This window comes from Aotus nancymaae, unplaced genomic scaffold, assembly GCF_030222135.1.
Source record: "Aotus nancymaae isolate 86718 unplaced genomic scaffold, 86718_ANA_hifiasm-v0.15.2.pri h1tg000043l, whole genome shotgun sequence".
Taxonomy (NCBI): Eukaryota; Metazoa; Chordata; class Mammalia; order Primates; family Aotidae; genus Aotus; species Aotus nancymaae.
In genome coordinates, this window is record NW_026988457.1 from 425,410 (window position 1) to 453,282 (window position 27,873).

At 40.3% G+C, this 27,873-nt stretch overlaps 1 protein-coding gene across 2 annotated transcripts in view; it reads right to left on the minus strand.

Moving 5' to 3' along the window:
* FLT1 (fms related receptor tyrosine kinase 1) overlaps window positions 1–27,873 on the minus strand; it is a 192,658-nt gene that overhangs the window by 108,089 nt on the left and 56,696 nt on the right. For both annotated transcript variants that reach the window (XM_021676188.2, XM_021676189.2), the window contains exons 4-10: window positions 26,790–26,914; window positions 22,603–22,765; window positions 22,352–22,488; window positions 19,671–19,845; window positions 18,272–18,389; window positions 16,002–16,171; window positions 15,423–15,582 (exon numbers count right to left, since the gene is read on the minus strand). In XM_021676188.2, the coding sequence (XP_021531863.2) occupies window positions 15,423–15,582; window positions 16,002–16,171; window positions 18,272–18,389; window positions 19,671–19,845; window positions 22,352–22,488; window positions 22,603–22,765; window positions 26,790–26,914 (1,048 nt within the window). The remainder of the gene's footprint in view (window positions 1–15,422; window positions 15,583–16,001; window positions 16,172–18,271; window positions 18,390–19,670; window positions 19,846–22,351; window positions 22,489–22,602; window positions 22,766–26,789; window positions 26,915–27,873) is intronic.

The window sequence follows — 27,873 nt, forward strand, 5'->3', positions numbered from 1 at the left end:
TGAAGCTGGCTTGTTTTATTACAATCTTCAATACTAAAATGAGTGCCCTGGGGACAGGGGTGTGGGTGAGTGGTGATTTGAGTACCCAACCCCCAATGGCTGCCTATTTGACCCAGAGCCATTGCCTAGGAATGAATGTTTATATTAAATGTATAATGAAAGCATATTTAATTTGGCAGCAAAGAGGCTCTAGAAAGTTCTACAAAGTCTCAAGACAGATAATAATCTCCCTCTCTTTTTTTTTTTGAATGATGAAATCTGAGGACTTGTGTGAACACTGCTTATCTGTTTAATGAGATTTTACTGCACGTGCTAACTGTGATTAGAATCTGTTTGTAAAGAATACTGAATCATTTCAAGCTAGGAAACAAAAGGGTAGAGGAGTAATGAAAAGCAAATTGAGGCTGTAAAATGTCTGTAAAAAAAAATAGGAAGGGAAAAAAAAGCCCACCTGGAACCCTGCCAGAGGGCATGACCAGGGCTGGCCCCATTATGGCAGCCATCCTGTAGCAGGGCCTGATGTAAACATTCCTCTGCTACTGTGGGTGTCGTGTCAAAACATTAGCAATCGTGTGTCTGAGCCATCAGATTAACAGAACCTGCAAACATTATCTTTTCCCCTCCTCTCAGGTTTTTTTAAATTTATTTTTTGAGATGCAGTCTCACTCTGTTGCCCAGGCTGGAGTGAAGTGGCACCATCTCGGCTCACTGCATCCTCTGCCTCCCGGGTTCAAGTGATTCTCTTGCCTCAGCCTCCCAAGTAGCTGGGATTACAGGTGCCCACCACCACATCCAGCTAATTTTTGTATTTTTGGTAGAGATGGGGTTTAGCCATGTTGACCAGGCTGGTCTGGAACTCCTGACCTCAAGTGATCCACCTGCCTCTGCCTCCCAAAGTGCTGGGATTACAGGCATAAGCCGTGAGCCATGAGCCACTGTGCCCGGACACTCACTTTTTTTTTTTTTTTTTTTTGAGATGGAGTCTTGCTCTGTAGTCCAGGTTGGAGTGCAGTGGTGCAATCTCGGCTCACTGCAACCTCTACCTCCGGGGTCCTGGTTCAAGCAATTCTCCTACCTCAGCCTCCCAAGTAGCTGGGATTACAGGCACGAGCTACCATGTCCAGCTAATTTTTGTATTTTTTAGTAGAGACGGGGTTTCACCATGTTGACCAGTCTGGTCTTGAACTCCTGACCTTGTGATCTACCCGCCTTGGCCTCCCAAAGTGCTGGGATTATAGGCGTGAGCCACTGCACCCAACTATTTTTTGGTTTTTTTTGAGATGGAGTCTCACTCTGTCGCCCAGGCTGGAGTGTAGTGGTGCAGTCTCGGCTCACTGCAACCTCTGCCTCCCAGGTTCAAGCAATTCTCCTGTCTCTGCCTCCTGAGTAGCTAGAATTATAGGCACAAACCACCACGCCCAGGTAATTTTTGTATTTTTAGTAGAGACAAGGGTTTTACGATGCTGGCCAGGCTGGTCTGGAACTCCTGACCTCAAGTGATCCGCCCACCTCAGCCTCCCAAAGTGCTGGGATTACAGGCGTGAGCCACTGTGCCTGGCCACGTTCTCTTAAAACAAATGAAACAATATAGGAGAGCGGATGCTGGCAGAAAAAGGCATAGCATTGGAAGGAGTGTTTAGACAGAATGGTTCCTGCTCCTTTTGCACCAGGAAAAGGGCCTAGGCTTTCAGGGTGGTCACAGGGTCAGGCCGAGGGGATCCTGGAGGAGTGGTTTTTTTGTGCAATGAGAGACCTAGTGACGCCTTGGAGCCCATACTGAAAACTACTTCTTGCCTCAATGGAGAAGGGGGAGTGGAGAAGAGTTTCGGGGGTTGTGGGCTTTGGGTCGGCTCCCTGGACAATGGTGGAGGGGATCCAGCGTCCTGGGCCACCTCTGTTTAGATAAGAGCTTTTCCGTGAGCGTCTTGGCTCATGCTGCTTCCTGCTCTCGAGAGCCCTGTGGTCCATTCACACTCAGAACACGGCCCTTCTTCCCAGCCTCTGCTTTTCCTTCCTCCTCGCTCCTTCTGCTAGCTTCTAGAGTGAGTGCCAGCAATCTCCCCTCCCCCGCAACCAGGCACCCTCTCCCTCCCTGCTCCCTGCTCTCCTTCACACAGTCTTTTCCAGGGTCAGGGGATCCTCACAGCCCCACACCTGGGTAACTGAGAGGCTAAAAGAGTGGGTGCTTACTTGCCTACACCCAGATAGGAGACTCACAGAGGACACCTGTTTTGTTCATTCACTTTTCTTCTTAGTGAAGGACTAGTCAGTGAGGAAGGATGATTTGAGAAATAAGAAACCTTTAAGAAAATATTAGGAGTACCTACAAAAAATATCCTTTAACACATTCAAGAAGGAAGCTTAAAATGATAGCTTCAGTCATTCAGTGGAGAACATTTTAAGCTATCATTATATTTTGTTCTCACAAAAAGGAAGAGAACAGCTTAGTTTTTATTTAGTGCTCAATACTGAAACATCTAGAAAGCTTTTGGGAGTGGAGGTAGGAAATCAGAGTTTAGCATAAGGAAAACAGATTTTAGAGCTAGCCAGACCTGAGTTGAAATCATGGTTTTATAACATTCCAGTTATATAACTCTGGATGTCAAAAACCTGACTATGAGAATCATAGTCACAGAAGATTGCTCGGAGGACTTGCAGTCATCTTGATTTCTTGTATCATTCTGAAATTTTGTCCTCAGATCACACCAGCCCACAAAATCACTTTTAATAAATTCTGCTTTGATGCTATGTCATTGGCCAACATTGAGGGATGTTAGTTAACCAGACCTGACACTCACTGTGGTAGAATTGTGTTCGGGAGTTTGCCTACTATTAGTGTCTTGCAGTGTATGAGAGAAGAAGTAATTTCTCTTAGATCTCAGTTCTCTGAAAGGTATCTTATGAGCCCCTTAATCTTGCAAATGTTTGTTTCACTTCTCTTTCTCTTTCTTGACAACTGGAAAGTAAAGCCTGTGGGCAGTATCTTCATACTAGTCTTATCCATTTTTTTCACTTCATCCAGGCTGCTTAGTTATGTATTGTACTTTTTGTGAACCACCTCAAATTCTTTGGGAATGGATGTGTTCTTAGCATAGCCAACTCATAAAAGCAACCCCATGCTACCATGTCTTACTAGTTTTATTACAGGCACTGAAAACACACACATAAGGAAAATAATTTAAATAAAGAATTGCAAGAAGATTGCTTTGACATCAGCAAATATTAGGGTGATACCAAATGTGTAACACACTTAGCACAGTGCCTGGTACACAGGAAACAAATCATTAATGTTAGTTGTCAGTTTATTATCTGATTTCATCGGGAGCTACTTACCTATGGACAGGGACTGTGTTTTATTCATCATTATAGCTTTGGTGCCTGGCCCAATCACCTGGTAAACAGTGGGTGAGCAACATGTGTCTTTTGCTCAGTTTACTCCCTGATGTGAAGAGTGGATCCTGACAAAGAATGGACTGATGAGATGTGGACCTAACCTCACATCAGATGACAACCCTACCATCTACACTTACCTCAAGTATGCTGAAAAAGGGGCTCTAGTGACTGTTAAATGACCTCACATACACCCTTGATCTAAGCACTATGTCACCACCGTCAGCACCTCTTCATTCGCAATGATGAATATTAATGAAGACACGGGATCTGCCAGGACCCTTGGCTAACCTCAGCACAGCAGTATCAGCACCTGACAAACTGATAGTCATGGACAGTTTCAACTCAGGCAGAGATGCTGACATGCAGAGCCACTAGTGTCTTCTGGTCTAATGGCAAATAGGAAACTGACTGGCAGTGGCCTCTTCTTCTTGCCTATCTTCAAGGATAGGCAAAAATATTGGCTTATCAATAATAGTACCATTTTATTCAACTAAAACAGAATTTTCTTACTCCTAGTCCATGTAAGATGTAAAATCACACCCCCTTCAAGAAGCAGATGATTTAATTCCTTCTGTTGTTTAGGAACATATATGTTTATTGAAGAGACAAGTCAAATTCATGGAAAAATATCAGAATACAATTGAGCATAGGCAAGTAAAATGACAAGAGCCCATATACTACTATAGGCTGAACAAGATGTGGTGATTGAGCATTTGAATAGCTGAGGTAGAATTCACCAATGAGAGTAGATCCTTGGATATTGTAACTCCTTTGATTTTCTAAATAATCTGAAACAGCCACTATTTCTAGTCCCATTCTGATTTCTTTGGAATAAACAGTCAGAGGACCTGTCCCAAGATGCAAATATATTTCCTAGGAGAACATTAACCTAATAGCATGGGTCATCTTGTCAGGACATTAGTGTGTACATGATGCCACTTCAAAGGGAAGTGGCTTTGCAGTGGCAGCCCCAGAGCTGCCTAAAAGTACTAGAAGTACCAGGTATCTTTCAGCAAACAAACTTAGCACTTGCAATGTGCCAGCCACTCCGCTAAGTACTTCACATCTATTATCTCACTTAACTCCCCCAAATAACCTTACAATGTCAGTGCTGTTAACTCCATTTGTAGATGAGGAAACCCAGACTCAGAGAGGTGGTTTATTTTGCCCAGAATCACACAGCCAGTGGATGGCAGTAGGTGGCAAAGCCAGGACTCAGGCAATAGGGCCCACGTCCTTAAGCTCTAAACTATGTTGCATCTCTTGATGTCACCATACCGGTTTTGTGGATCGTGAGCTTTTGACTAAAAATTACTCACTTTAATGTCTAAGTAGTTGTGGCACAACCAATCCTGGTAGTGACAAACGATGTGCTTTCCGTTGCCTGGTTGATGTTGTGCTGGAAGACCACTCACTTATAATCTCTTTGACATCTTAGCCAGGACAAGTGTCCTAACAAGATACTCAAACTCTCTGCCTGATCTGGAAAATGGTAATAATTCTATCACAGAAGTTCTGTGATGATTAAATGAGATGATGCATATAAAGCACATATCCAGCACTTAACATCCCATAGGGAAATACTTAACAACTTAGCTATAAAGAAAATAAAAATAGGAATCCCAGGCTATACAGCCTCTATCAGCCACCATCCTCTATTATATTTGGCTCTCGATGGTCTTTAAATACCAATTTTTGTTTTCCTCACGCTACTTGTTCAAGGACTTTTTTCATACTCACAAGGGTTGATTTATCAATAAGGTAGCAATCAGTGATCATCTTATGTAATTTTCAATGATGATGACAAGGCAAATGGAACATTAAAGACCTAAGAAACTGGAATAATAAGCATCCATGTAATGTTTTTTAAAAGGGCAAGTGAAAACCCAAGCCTTTGATTTTCAGACATGGGAGGCAGAGTTTCTGAGACTGTGCGTACCGCAGGCTGGAGGAGTGCCGCATGTAGAAGACCACCAATAATGAATCTGTGGAAGACCATCAGCCTGGGAGAAGGGACAAAGTAGGCTCCTGGCCAATAGATAGCAACACATGCAGGCACTAGCCAGGTAGTGACTGCCTGGCTCAGCCATTCAGCCTCCACTGAAAACATTTCACATCAGGTCCAAAATTACCTTTCTAATTTTGGTTTTTATTTTTTCTCAACCCAAATCTGATGAACCAATCATATTAATCTTTGGCAAGTTCTTTTCAACTTTCCAACCTGTTTGTATGTCTATGTCACTCCGTCACATCTTTGTTCCACTCCCCTTCCATTTAACTTTCCAGGACTTACCCACCCTCTTTAGGGCCCAGATCCCACCTCCTCCTTGGTGCTGCATCTAAACTGTAGCACTCACCATCTACCACTCATGGTTGACTCGCTTGGCCAGATTATAAGCACAGGGAGACTCAACAGGATGTTATGGTAGAAATAATAGTAAACAGGAAATCAGAGACATGCATCTAGTCCTGAGCTTGCCATTAACTAGCTGTGAGATAACTCTTCATCTTTGAGCCACAATTCCTCACCTATAAAGCAATCTCTTTTCAAAAATTAAATCTTTAACATTCCTTAATTCCCCTTTTTTTTTTTTTTTTTTTTTGGAAATGGGGGTCTTGCTATGTTGCCCAGGCTGGTCTTAAACTCTTAGGTTCAAGCAATCCTCCCTCTTAGCTAGGATTACAAGAGCATGCCACTGTGCCTGGCTCAACATTCTTCAATTCTGAGTGAATTAATCATTTGAAGTGATAGGCCAAAGCATGCCGAGGCTGAAATTAGCAGCCTCCATGTCCCCATTTCATTCCCTCATCAAATATAAACCCTCATGTTTTCGCCTTCATTTTCTTTTGACCCCTCCTTTTCATCTCCTTTAATTGCTCTCCTGCCTAAATAGCCATGAGCTTCTGTGAGGCCCACTGAGGGTCGAGTGCTTGCTGAATACTAATCCAGAACATTAATCCCGAACAATAAATGAGAGAATGGGGCTTCCCTGCCCTGCAAGAGATCAAATACCCCTGCATGGTGAGAAAGTCACAGAAAGGGACAATACGAACAGGGGCAAGTGCCACAATAAGCAGGCCCATTAACTGTTAGACTTGCCACCCTCCTGAGGCTGGTCTTATTTAGACCTGCTTATCCCACTGGGGCCCAAATCAGCTGTAGGTCATCACTGTTTCCCGAAAGATATCATGAAATTTGAGCCCAATTCAACTATTTGCTGCTCGCCTCTTTCTCCTTTTCTCTCCCATCCTTTGCTCAGCTCTAACTCAGCAGATGGGTCAGCTCTAACTCAGTACGGGCAAGAGCAAACCTACCAGGTTAGGCCAGCACCCTCCCAAACCTATCCCCTGCAGACTTTGGCTCTTTCCTCTGGGAATCCACAGGTATGTCCTCTGAGGAGTCCTATGGGAAACCAGGGAAAAGTAACCTCCTGGAATGCCAATCTATCTAGCCCCTTGCCTTTTATTTATTTATTTGAGACAGGATCTCACTGTGTCTCCCAGGCTGGAGTTCAGTGGCAACACTGCAGCCTTGACCTCCCAGGCTCAAGCCATCCTCCTGACTCAAGCCATCCTCCCGTCTCAAGCCATCCTCCCGTCTCAGCCTCCGGAGTAGCTGGGACCATAGGCGCTTGTCACCATGCCCAGCTAATTTTTTTATTTTTATTTTTGTAGAGATAAAGCCTCTCTCTGTTACCCAGACTGGTCTCCAACTCCTGGGCTCAACCGATCCTCTCACCTCAGCCTCCCAAGCACTGGGATTATACCCATGAGCCATTGCACCCAGCCCCTCTTTTATACCATAATCTGAAAACATGTGAGAAATAACTCTCTGAACTTCAGTTTTACTTATGGGAAAATAGGGGAAGTAATCAGCGTTCCGTAGAACTGTTGTACAGATTAGAGATAATGTGTGTAAAGGGATGAACGTGGCTTTTGGCACCAAAAATGACTTACAGATTAAATCTATTACAGCTATTATAATGAAGTAGACCATTGCATTCAAGGTGGCAAAATGTCCTAGGAGGCTTCTAGAGAAAGCATGAGGAGACAAGGGCTAGTGACCAGAAGCTCATTATAAGGCACTGTCAGGGCCATAGTCCAAATCCATCACACCATTTCCATCTTCTCAATCCAACAGATTCTGCTTTGTTAACTAAAAGGGCATGGATTTTACATTAAAGTCACAGAATAGATACCATATTTCAAAAATCTACCATGCCAATGGAGATATACTAAAATGTAGATTCCCAGGCAGAGGCACGTGTTTTATAAGTGATTTGTTCTACTTATCTGTCACCTAAAGATCTTGTGTCAGAACATTAGTTTCTAGATTCAATAATAAAAATGCTTATTCAGTTTTTTAAAATCTGTGAATTTGGCCAAAGAAAATCTGCGAGGTTCTGCCAATCTTCTTAAAGAATCTTCCCAAATTGTGTGTCACTATCTTCTGGTAACCTGAGAAACTACATTGAATCTTGCTGAAAAGATCACTATAAAAACCATCCAGCGGCCAGATGTGGTGGTTCATGCCTATAATCCCAGCACTTTGGGAGGCAAACACAGGTGGATCATGCGGTAAGAGATCAACACCATCCTGGCTAACACGGTGAAACCCCGATTCTACTAAAAATATAAAAAATTAGCTGGTGTGGTGGCATGCACCTATAGTCCCAGCTACTTGGGAGGTGGAGGCAGGAGAATCGCTTGAACCTGGGAGGTACAGGTTGCAGTGAGCCGAGAGTGCATCACTGCACTCCAGCCTGGGCGACAGAGTGAGACTCTGTCTCAAAAAAAATCCAAAAAAACAAAAACCATCCAGCATAGATTTCCTATGACTCAGCCTTTTGGTTTAATTTAAAACACATAATGAAATGTTTGATAGCAATTACAGGAGACAGTTAACTCATTAGAAACAATTATTCATCAGATTCACCATATTACTATGAAGAGTGGGAAGAGGAGGAAAATCTCACAAAGCATAGAAAAGTGGCAAAGGGGCCTTTGGCAAATGAACTCATGCTCTGTTCTCAGGACTTTGTATGAAATATTAATAAGGTCTGTTGTCCGAACATTCACATTGAGCAGCATGCACTTCCTCATCCAGTAATTACGTAACAGAATGCAAGAAGTTTCTCATTAGTAAGTGAACATTCACTTTTGGCTTGTGATGAAAGCCTCCTGTATAAGATGGCCAGTTTTATTTGGCTGTTTGTTCAAGCTCAAAGTCCTGCTAAAGTGGTCTTTGGTCAAGTGGTCTTCTTTAAAGTCCTCATTTTGATTCAAGGTTTTGTTTGTGGTAAATTAAAATTCTCTGTAGCATGCCTGAATGGAGGCGCATACCCAGTGTGTACTGCATAGAACATGTGTTGAGACACATGGATGGATACAAACTGTATGTATACTTAGGAAGAATGTGATCACTATTTAAACATGAAGTGTATGACTGTATTTCCAAAAGAAGAGGTCTGCTTAAATTACAACTTCCCTCAGACATCTGACCTACATTTTGCCCCCAGGAAATGTTGACTTTTTCAGTTTTTATATCGTTAAAACTTTCATTGTGCAGATGAAAAATAAAATATAGGACATAAAACTGTTACAGCATAAAAATAATAGACATTCACATTGGCAGTCAATTAAATTTGGGTCTTTGAGTACATTTCTAATTAACTACCATTAACAATTGTCTTGTTTTTGTCCTGTTAATTTTACATACCCCACTGATGCGCCAAACTATGTTTCTCCCAAATGATCTATCCCTAACACATCCTAATGACTCAGGCCCTCCTTTCTTTGCCAATTTGCTGACGTAAACAATAGAGAAATGCAATTAGGCAAGCCCCTCTCAGAAGCCCTTCTCAGAGTTCTTAGATGCCTCTGCTTTTCTCTGATTTTGTAGGCCACCCCTCACCCCCCAATCCCTGGATGGAAGCCAGTAAACCACCCTTATTCTTGGAGCGGTCAGCTTTCTTTTGACACCACCCACCCTGCCCCTGATAGTACTCTACTGCTAGGGCACACGAAGAGTGTTTCAGAAATGGGACATCACAGTTTCATTGAGAATGGCGGGAAACATTATTTTCTACTTAACTTCTAAAGCATGTAATTATTTTATACTCCAGTCCTGACCTACTTTAGAGTTTTGCAAGCTGTTCCTTGAGAGTCCATGTATGTCTATTAGATTTTTCTTGGAAAGCCCACCATTTTATCTAAGAAAGTAGAAAGAATAAGGTTCTCCCTCAACCTTCCATGAGTTGAGAACCCAACATTTTTCACACCCTGAAGGGACCCATTGGCAAAGGACCAAATAAAGCAAGCAAAGCTTTGGAGCTAACTGGGCAGAGAATGAGAATGCCGTCATTTGTATGGGCTGGACCGAGGCTGGCAAGGTGGTCCAGGTTGGCACTGCAGAAAATACAGCTTGGCCCCAATGGTGGAGGAGCTGCTGCACATTTTTTTTTCCTTACTGGACCCTTATTAAGATTATAATCATGGAGTCAGTTCTGCATCATAGAGTTTGTACCTCCATTTAAGACTTGTCTGACAATGATTCTACTTTCAAAAGCTGAAATTTTCTGTTAATTTGTCACTGATCCTCAGAGTTAATGGTCAAATTGCCTTACAATTTATAGGAAACAGAAGGGAAATATCAGTGTGCAACCACTGGGAAATAGTTTCAAGCCTTTTTGAAGGAAGAAAACATAATTTACAGTGATTCTCTAAGTTAATTCATTCTAGGAAAGGGGAAGCACAGTCATTGCCATTTACAGAAGGGGAAATAGAAACACAGATTAAATAACTGGCCAAGGTCATGCAGAAGTCAGGGACTATGCCAAGAATAGAACCTGCTTCCTTGATTCCCAGGTCTCTATCCTTGGGAGGATGTAGTAGATATTTTGCAGGTACATATATAGATCCAATAAGTAATCACCAAATATGTTTAATCTTGTATAATGCAAACATAAATGCTAAAGACAAGTGGTATTTACGTTTTTGTTTTGCACATGGTTGTGCCTAATAAATATTTGTGTGATGAGCAGATGGTTGACAGTATATTTAGATTGAGTACCAGACATGCAAAATTGCTTTGTAGGATGTCAGCAATATTAATGCACTGTAGATAGAAATGTTTCTCTACATATTTTGGCTAGTTATCACAGGTAGCTTATAAAGAAAATGAGATTTTTTTTCACAAAAAACACAATGATACCAAAGTTTTTTTTCCCCCCATTAGAGGGGAATAACATAGTATGTGGTACAACTCTGTCTATTATAATCAACCAGTGTTACTTATTCCTCCGAAATTATGATCTGTGATAGTTAGATGGGGAGAGAGAATTAAACTGGACTGTGATCTAAAGAATGTGTGCTCTCAAAACTAAACTGCAGTAATGAAAGGCTGCAGGCATTGAACCTCCCTAGAGTAAAGACCCAAGCACATTCAATATTTTAGATACAGACCTTAGTTTCAGAAAGAAGAAAAGACAATTCAGAAACAACCAGGTGGACCCTGGACACCCATGGAGGAGATGATCGGAGCTCATGAGAGTGCCAGGAAAGAGATCAGCAGAAGCCCCTCACCATCCATGTTTGTGGGAAACAGATGAGCGCAAAGACCCACTCAAGCCACACAATTCTCCAGTCAGCTACCCGAGGGTCTCCTTGGTATTCAAGCACATATAAAGAAAAGTAGGCTTTCAACATCTTAGATTCTTCCTGAGAAAATAGTGATCTGCAGTACAAACTGATTATACCAAGACTCCTTGCCCCATCCTTTCCTGGGTTCCTCAAATCCACCCTTTCCATTCCCCAGAGAAGGTCCCCTTCCCTCCAATCTTGTATTATTATTGTTCCTTTAGAAATGAACCAACCTCCTTGCCATGGACAATCTTATCCAAATAGCATCTCCTGAGAGGCTGCATCAGCACTGTGGCACAGCTCACGGAGGACTGTAAGAGCAAGTGGAGCTCAGTCCTTGGGGGGTTTACTAGTACTACTTAGTTGTTCAAAATGCAGGGGGAACGTGAAGTTCTAAAAATCGAAAGTGGACTGGCCGAGCAGGCGTCAGCTCCCCAACATGCCCACTTAGCCCCACCCCAGCCTCAGCCAACCCACAGGGCAGAACCACTTCCTCTCATGACAGGAAACCAATGAATGGGGCAGGTCACACAAACTGGGAGAGTTACTTCATTCCCTCATGACACCCTTCCATTTACTCTTCCTTTTACTTCTGTCTAACTCTTCTATAGTTCCTTAATTTTTCTTCTTCTGAAAAGTCATATTTTCCTCAATTCCACAGCCACCCTCCACCTCAGACCTACTAAATTTCTATTTTTAAAGCACAACACAACTGTATTTTACATTTCATAATTTGCATTTATTTCTCAGAAATGTTTGATAAAACTGCTTACTGTTGTGAAACTAGCTCTGTAGTAGGCAGAAATATTCTTTCAAGTTCATGAAAGGTTCTTGGGACTTATTTAAAGGCAGGATTACAACCTTGCAAATCTGTGGCATTCTGTAGCTTTCTAAGGACATTACCTTATTCGATCCTCATAGTCTCTCTATGAAGTGTGTATCAGTATCTTTATTTTATATGAACAGAGGCCGCCAACTACAGACATATGAAAGGCACTATATGCTCAACATACTTATGATGTTCTCTGGCTTTTTGCTCAGACTCATGGGAGCAGGTCTGGGAATATCTCTTTAGAAGTCTACCAGTTGGCTGAAGATGGGAAAAAGAAAAAGTTCCGCCTCATTCAGTGTTGATAACTTATTTTTGTGTTATTAATATTCAATAGAAATATCATAGTTTTCTTATCACTTTCCTTTGTTGTTTTTTTGTTTGTTTGCTTTTCTGAGACAGAGTTTTACTCTTGTTGCCCAGGCTGGAGTGCAGTGACATGATCTTGGTTCATTGCAACCTCCGACTCCTGGGTTCAAGCGATTCTCCTGCCTCAGCCCCCCAAGTAGCTGGAATTATAGGTGCCTGCCACCACACCCAGATAATTTTTGTATTTTAAGTAGAGACAGGGTTTCACTATGTTGCCCAGGCTGGTCTCAAACTCCTGACCTCAGGTGATCCGCCTGCCTTAGCTTCCCAAAGTGCTGGGATTACAGGCATGAGCCACTGCACCTGGCCCCACTTTCCTTTTTTAATGCAAAAAAACTAAAAAGGGGAAAGGTTCTGCTTTATTTCTTCTTGGTTCATTACCTGTATGAGTTTAAAAGTAATCATCCTTTCCCTCCTCTCTTTTATTCCTAATGTTTTATAAGAACAAATTCTAGGGAAAACAAAAACCACAATATTACTCAGTTACAACTTACCTTGCTTTCATAAAACATTTTACCACTTTTTTTTAAAAGGGATAAATTTCTAGTTAAACTGTCAGTAGTTCTGATAGCTTAATATATTTACATATTTATTAGACTCTAGGAAACTAAGCAATTTGAGTTAGGTCTGAACCTCTTTCTATATTAGATACATTAACTATCTGGGCATATTAAACCAATTAATAGTTTTGAGCTCCTTAAACAACTACATTTGGCCCTTAAACTAAATGAATGCTTTGGCTGTGGGTATACATAGATACGCCCTTTCACTAGGGCCTAAAATTTAAATGCCAGGAATTATTCTACATATTTGAGAGTAGTGTGCATGTATTAGTCACCCAGTCTCTTTTGATGGTCATGTGTAAACACCAATATGCAAATATGTTACCATATAACTCAAAATAAGTGCAATAGAGCATTCCTTACTCATGTGTTACTAAAATTCCTGTCTACAACTGAATCTAAGTTAATCTAAGTATACACAAATATGTTTATATAAAGTCATATTTGAGAACTTTTGGTAATTGAAGAGGGCTTCATTTATCTGTAAATTTTAGCTTCATCTCTCTGACAGGGTGAAAGAGTGGTTCTGTTTATTTTCTAGTGTACAAGGATTCTACATATATTTCTGAAATACTCCTAAGTTAACTGTACTGATTTAACCACCAAGCACCAAAGCTGGGCCTAACACAGGTAGGCTACTCAATTAGTACCTGCTGGCTAAAGAACAAGAGCTTGATGTACAAAGATGTGTACATTTCAAGCAACAGCATATTAAAGAAATAAAGCATATGGAAACTTAAACTTTCATTTCTGATCAGTCTTGTAAGCAGTGAAAAAACAAATGCCTTTAACAGAGAATAATTCAAATGGCCAACAAACATTTTAGGTAACACTCTGAGTCTTGAGATAATTTCGAAAGGAATAAGACCTATTTTCAGGCCTTGGCGAACTTACTCCATAACACAAAAGAAAGATCCCATATACCACAAGGAAATTGGAAAGAAAGCTAATGTTTACAAAGTTCCATTTGAGCTGGCCTCATTCCCCAAACCATATTTTATTAGCATCATTTAAACCCCAATTTATAATATTATATTCTAACACTCATAATTGTTATTTTCTAACATAGTTACTAGTTCTAATCCTAGATAGAATAGAAAATTTAGGTTTAATATTGCCAAAACAAAATTTAAATATATTTAGAAAAGGCTTTGTTTTTCAGAAAAATTCAAGACTACACTTTTATCCAAATCTAATAGCTTCAAGTATTTAGCTATTTTTTATTTATTTGCATGTTAAGTTGGCACATTATGTCAAGACCCTAAAGGGATGGGTCCATAAATATTGATGCATACCCCAAATTGACAAAATAGTATAGAATTTCAGTAGATCTCACTGTCTTTTGTGTTAAACATTCACAGTGGTAAAGAAGGTATTTAAGATTTGTAAGTCCTCTATATATCTATTCTTAGAAAATGACAGTCAAATGAGAAATCAGATGTGTGGAAATAGCTACTTCCCAGGAATTCCATAACTCACCAGTAACTTTCCATTCTGAGAGTAATACACCCTAAGCAAAACATTAAAATACAAGACGAAGAATTGGAATTGTGGGAAGAACCTAGAAAATCAAATAGCTACTTCTATCTGTCTACGTTAGAATTATGCTTTGTTTACTTTTCCTATCAACCTGTTTGTGTGTGTGTGTGTGTTTGTTTTAAATAACAATTCTCCTGAACACTCTACAAGTGGAGTTAAAAGTAATAAGGAAAATAGTTTGGCATAATGATAATTCTTGGGCAGTTTCAATAATATATTATTGTTGCACCTATCAATTCTATTCCTGTTCTTCAAATTTGCTCCCATGAACTATCCTTAGTATCATCCCTCTAGACTAAACAAAAAGGGGAAAAAGCAAACAAGGCTCAGTCATCAACAGGATGCAAGGAAATGCTGCACAATTTGCAGAGGGTAGGGATGTATTCATTCAGCAAATACACACTGAGCATCTACTGTGTGCCAGCCTTGGTCCAGCCTAAAGATATAGGGGTGCTCTCAATCAGCTCTTAGCTTAGAGAGAGACAAACCTGTGTGCATCAAGTGATGTAACAATGGCATGAACAAAATGCTATTCATATTGAAGAGGAAGAAGTGATTCTGAATGCGGTAGTCAGGAGGGTTCACAGAGAAGGTGACATAAGAGCTAAGCCATGGGGTTTGATAAATAAGGTGCTCTTAGGAGGCAGGCAAAGCCCCAAAGTGGGAAACATAGTGATCATCGGTGTTGGGAAGAATTTGGATCAGATTCAATGAATACAAAATGAAAAATGGGAATGCTAATGCAGCTGACACAGTGGTATAGCCAAAGTCTGGGGATCTTCAATTGAAAAACAGGAGACCAGAGTTCCAACCTGAGCTCAGGTAACAGCTCATGGGAGGGACTTAGTTTTGTGTTTATGCTTCTAAAACTGTAAACTAGATAGAAAAATTATGAAATTTTTAGCCAATGATAGAGTATATTCAGTAACAAAGAAGTATAGCTGTTGCCCACCTTTTTACAAGGCAGGGAGAGTCTTTGCCTCAAATATACATACATCCCATCTGCAGATTCTCATCTGCATTAAAAAATCTTAATTCTAGGTGTCAAAAATTATTTGAAAGTTAGTAAAAAAACTGACTGTCCCTACCTTGCTTCGGAATGACTATGATTACAGGGGCGCCAGAGCCACTTGATTGTAGGTTGAGGGATACCATATGCGGTACATGTCAGGATTTGTCTGCTGCCCAGCGGGTAGAGAGCTGGGTCTGGAAACGATGACACGGCCTTTTCGTAAATTTGGGGTTTCACTGGAAAGGAGATGAAGAACGGGACAGAAGTCAAAAGCTGTTCAAATGACTTTCTCCTGGGTCACACATGAAGGACCACATTCTCATCGGTTTTGATGTCAGGGAAACAAACAAAAAACAAATAAACCCCCCTATTTGTAAAGAAAATACAGATTTAAATAAATTACAGCAGGGTTTTAAGAATATTAATAATTTGATTCCATGGTATATACATTGTGATTACAACGATAAAAGATCATGCTGTCTGTGGAATACAACAAACAAACACGAGATCGTTACGATGGGAACAGAAGTGGTTTTCAAAATGATCATTTAAAATTTTGTTATCTTTGATGTTGTTATGCTGACTTTTGAATTCACACATTTTCATTAATTTGTTCCCCACCAGAACCAGAAGAAAGTATGAGTAGCAAACTTACCATTGACAATTAGAGTGGCAGTGAGGTTTTTAAACACATTTGACTGTTTTATGTTCAGCAAGATTGTATAATTCCCTGCATCCTCTTCAGTTACGTCCTTGATAATTAACGAATAGCCATGAGTCAAATAGCGAGCGGATTTCTCAATCGCAGGTAACCCATCTTTTAACCTGTGGTTAAAAGCATGATTAATAAGTCATTTTATACAGGCTTTCAATATCACTTTGATAACTGTCATTTAAGTGTGTGAGCTCAAGTCGATCAGTTTCAGACCTTTGATCATCAGTGTTGATTTTTAAAACGTAGGCATTAACTTTTCAGTAAAGGCAGATAAGATTTTTAGACTGGGTAGCACTTCATATTTATTGGCAAGGAGGAAGAATTAAGTGAGAGAACATAGAAAAGCAGTAGTTTAGTGGGCCCACAGGGATACTGGTGGCCACTGTGACTTAGGTATTAACCCAGAGAGGCAGGGGCTCTGATTCCATCCGAGATGTTTTTCAGAGTTTTCCATGAGGCTCCATCAGCAGTATAAGGGCCATTGTAAGTCAGATCAACTAGATCACTTCTCCAGATAAAAATAAAAATAGACTTTCCTATTGTGGTCTCATGTGGACTTCTTATTAGTTATGTAAATTGTCACACCAGTTGTCCCTTTCATAAACTAGAGTGAAATCAAGATTATCAAGATCTTTCCTCTGAGGAAGAACAGTTAAGGCACAAAACAAACAGAAAGCATAAACTTAAAGAAATTTAAAAAACATTTCAAATACGTGCACTGATACCATTCTATTGCAAACAGAACTGACAGTCAGAGGCCTGGATGCTTGACCTGGCCCTGCTACTCACTGCAGGCTGCTGTACACATGACTAACTAGATTGGGCTTCAATTTTCTCAGATTTTCTAGAGGTTCTCAAAGATTCCTTATAACTCTAAAATTCTATGATTTCATTAAAATGCACAGTTCTTTAAATAGGCAGTTTTAATCCATTAGGAGTTTATTATGTTCTGTATAAAAGTATAATATTGGGAATTTAGTTCAGTATCATGCATGATTATAAAGTCCTGCAAACAAATTCCCATTACTAGTGAGTCTCAGTTCCAAAGTAATTAAAATGAGGATCCTACACTTTGTGATTACAAATATTGTCTTGGTATTACTTAAAATTACTTCTCATTAACGAGTCAGCATTTTTGATGGTGGATTGAATTTTTTTTTTTAATGCCCTTGCTACATAGTTACTGAAGAAATCAACAGTAACAGATGAGTGTGCTTGCAGACACTGGAGGAGTGAATGTACTTCCTGGAGTCATTAATTACGATTCAATTTACTATTAAACCTAAAAATTTGCTACTAAATGTTTTTGATATTATGAAGCAGAAAAGATCACTTTTTTACTGCAATGGCATGAAGACAGCACAAAGTTTACATTTTCTCTTTAATTCCCTATTAAGTATTTGAGGGAACTGAAAACAAACACTCCTGTCATATGATATTGAAAGCGAAATCAGCTCTGGTTAGGGAGATTCTAAAGTGGCACCACAGGATTGTTTTGCTAATCAGTTTTATACTATACCCTTTGTATAAAATGTAATGCCTTAAGCCAAAGATATTGGCATTTAACAGTAATTTTATAAAATGATTGCAGATCATAAACAGATTACATTGTTTTACATCAGGTGTTGTACTATTATTTTAAAAAGCAACTGCAGAAGGAGGTTTTGAATACGTATCCTTCTAGCCAAAAAAAACTTAATTAGTTCAAGTAGGCCCATGCGTCCCCCCCCCCTTCAAATGAGTAAGTCTTGTCTCTATTAATGTTTGTTTAATTTTAAAACAAGACTGGAACTTTCAACCCAGCTGTATATAAAAGAATTATTTTCAGCATTCTCATTACAAGAGCCCACTTCTTCAGGGTTAATAGAGCATGTTACATATTCAAAATGCTTCCTAGTCATTGCCCGACACATCCCATTCAAGGAATGTTGACATCATAGGAAGGTTTAGAGATGCAGAAAGTTAGCCACAGTAAGAGACTGACCACACTGCTCAGACAAATCTCATCTCTTGCTTATCTTGCTACATTATTTCCTTTCCCCCAACTCTTCTCCCCTCCACCACCCGAGAATCTACAGAGTTCTGAGCTCTCTAGGGCTGACTAAGGAACGTCTCTTGGTATTTTGTCAGAAATTCAAGTCATTAGGCTCTTGCAGCTTCCCACTTACAAAGCATGTCTTAGACTGTTATGGAAATAAGTATGGTCCTACCAAACAACTTCTGGCGAGGGAAATGCCTTCACTTTCATAGAGAGCCGGTAAGACCGCTTGCCAGCTACGGTTTCAAGCACCTGCTGTTTTCGATGTTTCACAGTGATGAATGCTTTATCTTTGAAAGGAGAAGTGAAAATACATTAGAAAATAATTTCCGTAAACAAAACCCTAGGGCCTCATTAAGGGAAGGTGGAATCAATGAGTAAATAAACAGAGCTGAATTATGATGGAGCCTATCAATGAGACCAAATGTTGATCAATGAATAGGATACTTTAAAAGCACTCTCATTGGTGAACTCCTTTCAAATCAAATGGTATCGAGTCCTAGCAACATAAAACAGTGGCAGAGCAACAGAAAGTGAAACACCTTAAATATCTGTATCACAGTAACAAGAAAGTGGGAAGATATTTCTAAAAATCTACCGGGCCACTATGAGCCAGGTGAGAAAAAATTGCTCTGGGCACCCTAAAACAACTAATTTGATACCAAAAATCAACTGGGGAAAGACAAAAGGAAATAAAAGGTTACTGATAGAATTGTTCCATAGTTTCTGCCCTCTTCACTGTTTCCTTTTCAGCAACGGAAATAAGGTCATTAAGCATTTTCTTTTTAGAATTTGCATGCTGAAATTAAGCAACAACATTAGGATTCCATGAGAGTAAAAGCAGGGATAAAATGGCATTAATTCTAAATGATTTAGTATACCATATTTTTGTTGCTCTAATTCATGGTAGTACCTGGGAAATTTTTCTTAGGTGATAAAGTTAAAACTCATCATCTTTGGCCGGGCGCAGTGGCTCACGCCTGTAATCCCAGCACTTTGGGAGGCCGAGGCGGGTGGATCACGAGGTCAAGAGATCGAGACCATCCTGGTCAACATGGTGAAACCCCGTCTCTACTAAAAATACAAAAAATTAGCTGGGCATGGTGGCACGTGCCTGTAATCTCAGCTACTCAGGAGGCTGAGGCAGGAGAATTGCCTGAACCCAGGAGGCGGAGGTTGCGGTGAGCTGAGATCGCGCCATTGCACTCCAGCCTGGGTAACAAGAGCAAAACTCCGTCTCAAAAAAAAACAAAAAAACAAAAAACTCATCATCTTTTTCTATTTTGTCTATATAGAACACTAAGAATTTCATAAATATATTAGGTTCTAACCAAATTATTAGCCATAATAAACATCTAAAGGACGGACTGTGATCAATTCAAAAGTATTAAATTTAAAGAGTACTTAATGTGTTTGCTTTTTGACAGGGGGAGGAGGGAACCATGGCATAGTCGTATTCATTCATGGTAATGTAACTCTTGGCCAACAGAAAATAGACTTGTTTAGAGAACACAGACATCTACGATGATTAGAAAGCATAGCATGAGTCGGCAATGCTGAACTGTGCTTACCATATATATGCACCGAGGTGTTAACAGATTTGAATGATGGTCCACTCCTTACACGACAAATATAAAGTCCTTTGTCTTTGTTCTGCACTTTGTCAATAGTAAGAATACTGTAGAATATGTTGCCATGGGAATTGCTTTGGTCAATTCGTCGCCTCACAGAAGCTCTCTTATTTTTCTAGAAACAAAATGTGTAACAAATGTAGAAAGAGTGAGTGTTCATGTTTATAGTTACATAGCATTTAAACATTTCTTAGATCACTATTTTGACAACAGCTTCTGTTTTATGCTAAGAATCATGTCAAATCCACCTAGGGCACAATGTTTGGAAATTACATCTGTGCCTAGAGGCGCTTCAAATATGTGGCATAGTAGGATTTATTTAGCACTTAATTTTCTTCAAATGCACTTTCACATATACTATCTCAATTGTTTGTCCCAATAACCTCGTGAGATTGGCAGGCTGACTGCCCTTTTACTGATGAAAAAACTGAAGGAAGTGACACCCTGGCCCAAGTTGGCCAGGAACTCAGGTCTTTTGAGTATAAATCTAGTGTCCTTCCTCTGGCACACATACCTCTCTACACAGTAACCTGTTCCCTAGGCATAGATATCACACACAAACATGGACAATCATAAGCCTTAGTATCTGGCTTAATGATAGTGCTTCTTTCACTAAATCACCATGTGAGTTTCCTTTTTTGTCCCTACTAGATCTGAAGGAAAAGATAATGAGTCTTGGCTATACTTACTAAAGTGAAACAATCCTATAGTTTCATTATTTCCCTATTTGAGCAGTGCTTGCCCATGTTGGCTAAATCATAGTCAATGGATCCAAGGACATGCAGAGCCATCAATGGGTTAAACCAAGACTTGGAAGGTGCTGTCCCAGGTTTGTCTCAGGGAAGACCAAGAATCGGCCTTAGGCTCAGCAATCTGACCTGGCCACAATGACAACCTTGCTCACTGTTTTTAGAAGACAAGATTATGTTGCCTTCTCTTTTTTTTTTAGCATTATATTTTATAACTAATAAGTGATGTTCACCTCTCAATCCTTCCCCATAGTTGTGGAGGGCGGAGAGGAGGAGCATGGAAAAGACTTTGGGAGCTGCCCAGAACTGATCTTTGGGTCTTGAGCTTAATTCTCCTCTGTGCCATGTTTAATAAACTTCTACCCACCTGTCCTTTTACTCCCCTGTTGGAACAGACAGACACATGTTGAGACCATTTTCTTCATTCTCAGCAATAACCAGAGAGAAAAGTCAATTGCCGCTATCAAAAGTCAGAGAACCAGTCCCCTGACATGACAGACTGAGGGAGCTTTCTGCAGCTCTATTTATACGGGTACTACTTCTTCCTTTGCCAAGTTGAGTAACACTGGTATTGCTTCTGACTTGGGAAAGAATTCATCCTGTGTTTTAGAATTGCTTTGCCCAGTACTGCAGCCACCAGCCACGTGTGGCTATTAAAATTAAACAAAATTGAAAATTCATTTCCTCAGTCACACTAGTCATATTCAGTTTCTCATCTGCCATATGTGGCTAGTGGCACCATACCAGAGCACAGATACAGCATATTTCCATCACAGAAAGTTCTGTTGGACAGTGCTGTTTTAGAAGATTATTGGCATTTAATAGATGTACTGTAGATACTCTTACAGGAGCAATGCTGCAGGATAAAAGTTTCTTCCCTCTTGGCAGTTACTGAGAATATTTGATTTCTATTAAAACCCAGAAAATATTGCTACCAGCCATATCATTTTTATTTAAATGAAATAATACCACTCCTAGAAAATAGTTTATGACTGATAAGTCCTCAATGTGTCCCCACAGGGCACCTGTTACATGGTTTTGTTGCTAAGTTATTCCATTTCCATGGCAAGAAATGTCAATGAAAAACAACAGTAGCTTGGGGTTGATGCATAATTTAATCATAAATTGACTTTGTAATTGGGCAATCTGAACGACATAACAAATGATTGCACTTGAGATATGCCACATAAATCATGCTGACACACAAGAAATAGAGACTAGAACTACTGTCAAAATTTCCATAACAGTTTATCATGGTTTCTCCATCTATACATTTTTAAAACAGTTATTGTTTGCAAGGATGTTCGATTTGAATAAGGGAACCCAACTCAGTCTTCATTCTTCTCATTTTTCTGAAGGACAGAATTGCTCCCCTGACACTTAACAAATGGAATATTGGATGGCTGGGTTGTAATATCTTTTCCAAACATGCTCCAATCAGGTGCCTGACTGTCTGCCAGTATCTTAAATGAATGCGCTGACAGAGACAGCCTCCTGGAAAGTTGTTGTTGTTGTTACAAAAGGCAGTCCCTGCCTGGCATTTAGTGATAAATTTCCCTCTCATCTCTAAATCCTACAGAATAGTTTCCAAGAATGAAACAATCTCTTTTTTTCCACCTAGAATCATGCAATCAAAATACGTCTACACTCTTCAAAACAAAACTCCCAGACATCAAAAGACAGTATCTATGCATATCACACTCATGAAATGCCAGGCAAAGAAAGCACTCGAACCAAACCCAAAGCTTCTTTATTGACTAACACTGCCACAGGAGTCAGGATTTTCTGATTTTTCCCATCTCAAAAACCCCGTGGGATCTCACTTGCTAAAAATACTGTCCTGCAGAAGAAATAGAAAAATGGGTCACTCACTTCATCAGGGTAACTCCAGGTCATTTGAACTCTTGTGTTCAAGGGAGTGGTAGCAGTACAGTTGAGGATAAGAGTATGCCCTCTAAGTAATTTGACTGGGGGTGGTGAGCTTATTTGGACATCTATGATTGTATTGGCTGCAAGCATAAGAGAGAAATTATTTTTAATTAAGATTTCATTATGCAGATAAAATACAATGCACTTCAGCTTATGTTCATGCCTTTGAAGCATGCCTTTGAAGTATCACTTACTTTGTCGATGTGTGAGATAGTTTGTCTTATACAAATGTCCATTGACTGTTGCTTCACAGGTCAGAAGCCCTATTTCTTTGTATGTTGCATTTGATATGATAAAGCCCTTTCTACTGTCCCAGATTATTCGTTTTCCGTCAGGGATCAGAGTTTCAAGTGGAAACTGAAAAAGAAGAGACATGCGTTAACAAGGTCCTATTAGCACTGTTGGCAATATTGTTTCACTAGCAGTTTGTGGAAACATGATTTTTCATCTAAAACGAAAATAGTGAAACTCTGTTGTTTGCTTATAACAAACTAGGTTAAAAACTCTAGTTTGTTATAATTGGTTTTTGCGTTTTCTTTGCATGTAGCAAAAGATAATTGCATTATGATAAATTATAGTAATTATGATAATGTACTATCAGCCTTGGCAACAAGTGGCACCTACCCAGGATAGACCTAGTTGTCATGTCAGACTTTTAGTGGGAACCCATAACTCTTTGGCCTCTGGGAATCTTCATAATAATCTGGTCAGACCCTCAGTAGAGAAACCAATTAACAGACCGCGCGTGGTGGCTCACGCCTGTAATTCCAACATTTTGGAAGGCCGAGGTGGGCGGATCAGCTGTGATCAGCTGTTCGAGGCCAGCCTGTCCAACATGGTGAAACCCTGTCTTTACTAAAAATACAGAAATTAGCCAGGAATGGTGGCACATGCCTGTAATCCCAGCTACTCGAGACACTGAGGCAGGAGAATCGCTTGAACCCAGGAGGCAGAGGTTGCAGCGAGCCGAGATCACACCATTGCACTCCAACCTGGGCAACAACAGCGAAACTCCGTCTCAGAAAAAAAAAAAGAGAGAGAGAGAGAGAAACCAATTAGCATTTTTTCTACTGGGGCTGCCAGATTATTCTCATTTGTCTTCATCATCCAGAGCTTTTAACAAGCCATAGCTTGTCCTCCCATTTTGCATGGTTTATAAAAGAAGTGGCTGTCTTCAAAAGAGTGTAAATAATTCTAGGTCCTCCAAGATTCATAACATTAACTTGGCATTCACTGGGGTTGTCATTCTGAGAATCCTGCTGCATCACAAGGAAGGCATCAGCTCTGCCTCAGGGAGGGAAACTCCCGGAAGCTGAAGCTGCTGATAGTGAAGGAGGAGCTTGGAGGTCAGAGACTCTGCAATGAATGAAACGCTCTCTAATGCTTAGAAGTATTCCCAAGCATGGTGAGTCCAAACAGAAGAAAATAATCTATGATTTGACTTTCTCCTTATGCCTTCTTCTGACATCAAGAACATAACGTTTAAAGACTACAAGATAAACAGTCTGCCTTGGGATTAAACTTTATTTATAAAGGGTCATGGCTCCATTAAGTGACCCAGTCAAATTCCCTTGATGCCAAGTTGCCAGCCTGATTTCAGTGGTGGTAGACTCCAACTACCGCTATTACTTATTCCCAGTTGAAAAGGGGGGAAAAAACCAAATTACTTTCCCCCAACAGATTATAAAGGAAATACCAAAGAGCCATAAAGAAGCTTGAAACATTTTCTATTGCCTTTTAAAAAGTACACCTGACATCCCTCTCTCTAGCCAGTTATCATTTATTTCTACTGTTTGCTGAAGGAGCTGATCTGGGTTTGTGATACTATGGCAGAAATTTCTAGTCCAGAAGCCACTAACACCTCTCTTCCAGGGACTATGCCTACATCTGTATGTGTTATCGGTGTTCTTTGGGTTTGAAATTAATTACATCCTGCTTATGAAGAACTTAAGGCAATTACAGGATTCATTTCATGTTTTAGTAAATCAAGATGCTACGTGTAAACTTAGGAATGTATTCCATGGGGAAAAAAATCTTCTCTTCTAATTTAGGGCAAACAAAGGAAAAAACCCAGAAAAATTTAAGTCAGGGACTGAAATCTATGGTACTTCACAAATAAGTGAAAACAAGCATGTGCTGAATCTAAAAGAAAGGTTTGCAGACAGACTTCCTCACTACAATTTAAAAAATACTAAAATTTCCTTCAAAGTGTTTCTCTTACTCTCATCTATCCATTACAGCTGTCGGTAGTATTCCATTGACAAAGTAACTTTACGTTTAGCTGACAAGCTCTAAAGCAGTAAAAGACTGTGTAGCCCATCATCTGTGGCCATCACCGCATGTGTAAGAATTGTAGGCAGCTCAGTAGGTGGATCTCAGCCTCGAAAGGAAGCCCTGGGCAGCAAGGTCTGTCTGCAGCTGACCATGGCTCTGCCAAAGCAGACATGTGAAGAGGAGAGGGAGGGGACAGAAAATTAGAAGAAAAGAGACAATAAGAGAAATGAAAGGGAAAGATATTAACTTCATGTCGGCAGAAATATGTCCTAGGTTAGAATATTTTTAGTATAGATGTGCCAAACCAAAATCCCTGTTAAAATTTTACACTTCTTTTTCTTTCTTTTTAAATTGTGCACTGCAGATCTTGGGCAGAAAAACAGAGTAAATAGACTCCCACCAGCCCCAGATTTTTATATGGGAATTTTGGAATGCTCCTAATGACCGAAAGACGCATCTGCATTAGCGCTCGCATGAAAGAGAAAGTTTCCCTCTCCACATGGTGTTTTCCATGTTAATCATATAGCAATAATTATCTCAGATAAGTAAGGGGAGAGTGCCATGCTATTGAAAACATGACTTGGTAATACATCAAGTACAGTATTGGTTATTAAACTGTTAAATAATACTGAAGCTAATTCTTGAATAGGGCTTATCTTGTACTTACATACTGTTCTAAGTGCTTTCCATATATCGCCTGACGTAACCTTTCTGACAGCAATGTGAGGTGGTACTACTGTCATCACTCTGTTCCTCAGATGGGGAAAGTGAGGTGGAGAGAGGTTTGATGACTTGTTATTTTGCCCAGTGACGAGTGGCAGTGTGGTCAGAGTGCAGGCAGTGTGGCAACAGCCTCTGCTCTTAACCACCCTTGTCTTCCTCCTATACAAACTAGACCAGTCAAGAAGGATGGCAGGAACACTGAATGAGAAGGCAAGATATTGGCTCAAATGCTCAGTATGACCTGGGGAAGTTCCTGACACTCTGGGAACCAGAGTGTTTTTATCTTGACCAGCTGAGGAGTTCAACTCCTCCTCTGGTGTTTCCAGCTCTGCCGGATAATGACTTTCTAATTCCTGGCAATGACACACAAATGTAATGGAGGCCAAAATGTCTCTGGGACTACATTGAGGGCTTACATGAGTAACAACTCAGGACAGTGAATGCAAGGGAAGGGGACAAGGAGACTCCTCTACCACATTACAGGACTCTGGGTCGATGGGTAATACTGAAAATCGTTCTCTAAACTTTTCCAGCCTGACTGGCTCCACTACCAGCACCAGACACTTCCTGAGTGCCTGCAGTGTGATGCACTGTGTGAGGTGCTGCCCTGGGGCGGCCTTGACTTTTTGTCTTTAAATTCTAAGTGCTCAGAACTTAGCATAGTTTTCCATTTGAGCAGTTGTTATCCAATTCTGAGTCCTGGTATTCTCCTAACTCTAACTGCTGATTAATTAGCTAGAATGTCATATGTTTCGTTTCTGTTTTTATTAGCTTCTACCCTAAATCTTTTTCTTTTCCATATGTACAATTTACAATATAATATAAAGAAAAGTGTCATGTGTGGCCTTCTTTGCTCCCTTTATTTTTTCCCCTAAGAGATGAAGTTTAGGTGCTTAACAGGAGACAGGCCTTTTTCACCAAGGAACTTGCCAGTTCAAACCCAAGGTAGTGGCTCCTAATGCATGAAGCCAGATCATGTCAATGGCTGGATAATTGTGCAGCTTGCTGACATTCCATCTTCTCTGCAGTAATCTAGATGATCAACTCTCTGCAAAGTTATTAATTTGTGTAAGCAGCAAAACTGATTTTTCTCACATTTGCACACAATTGGGTTTGTGGCAATACCATAAAATTTTTCACGATTTCAGTTCTTTCATTACTCACATAGATTTATGCTTAAGCCGCTATCATTTTATTCTATTTAACCACATGCATTGGCATAACTTCTAGCACTAGTCCTTATAGTAAAAGGATGTTACAGGAAAAGTCCACTGAGAAGCCCAGATGTCTGTAAGGAAATTATCCCAGAAAGAGAAAACAAGTAAAACTTCATTATGCTCATTTGCAGTAGAAGTATTCTGAGAGTAGCAATGCTCAAGTTTACCTTTTTTAAAGTCACAGTGATGTTAGGTGACGTAACCCGGCAGGGAATGATGAGCTCCCTTCCTTCAGTCATATGTATAATTTCGGGGATTTCACTGTACATCTCTACGAAAGGTCTACCTGTATCTGAACGAGAATAAAATGAAAACAATATATAAACGATTGACCTGCAAGCATCTAGACACTGTAGCTGGTGAGGTAATGCAGGCACTGGCACAGTCACATCATTCTCCCTTAATGTCATCCACACGTTCATATCTTTGTCTCTGCATTTGGCCCACTCTGTTTCTACCCAGAAAAAGAAAGCTTCCCTAATAAAGCCTAATTTCTTATTCTGTTGTTGGCCTCTGATCAGACTGCCCTGATACCCTAATATGCAATTGTGATATGGGGGGACCACCGTGGGAAAAAGCCTAACAATGCAGTAAGAGAGAAAGGAGAAAATTCTGCATACATTTCTCACCACAGCTATGCTAAGTGCCTCAGGAAGCGCCCTCCGGAGCCTTTGTAAGTGCTCAAAAGGCATCGATGCAGTGGCAAAAGTCAACTCTCTGGAGAATTCCAGGTGATGCAGAAGTCTAGCAAGTTGGGGAAAAGATTATCATTTGAATGACAGAAGCATGACTTAAAGATTTTCTAGATCTTTCCTTAGAGGCCAATAATAACGAATGAGAAGGTCTGAGCTGCTTAGGGGGAGGCGGGAAAAGCTGTGTTGAATGCTGCATTTATTTCATATGCATATTAGGCCTGTTTCTTTAGTATGCGCTACTTATCTGCTAATAGCAAAGTATGTGCAAGTGCCTGCAGAGAAGTCTGGAAAAGACTTTAAGCACCAGTACTTCCTTAAAAAGTATGGCATTTGGCCAGTCTGAGAGGCAAAGAGGATTCAAACACCTGTTCAGCTTCCCTGTAACTCCTCAGGGAACCAGAATGAGCCCCAGATCCTTTTAGAAACATTCTCAGTCTACCCTGCCCTTGCCCTCGGGAATCTATTGACATCTTCAGGCAACAATCACTTCAGGAGTCATTGTGTTCTGATCATCTCCCCGTGGCTCCAGCCTTATATACTAAATGGAAAGAAGTCC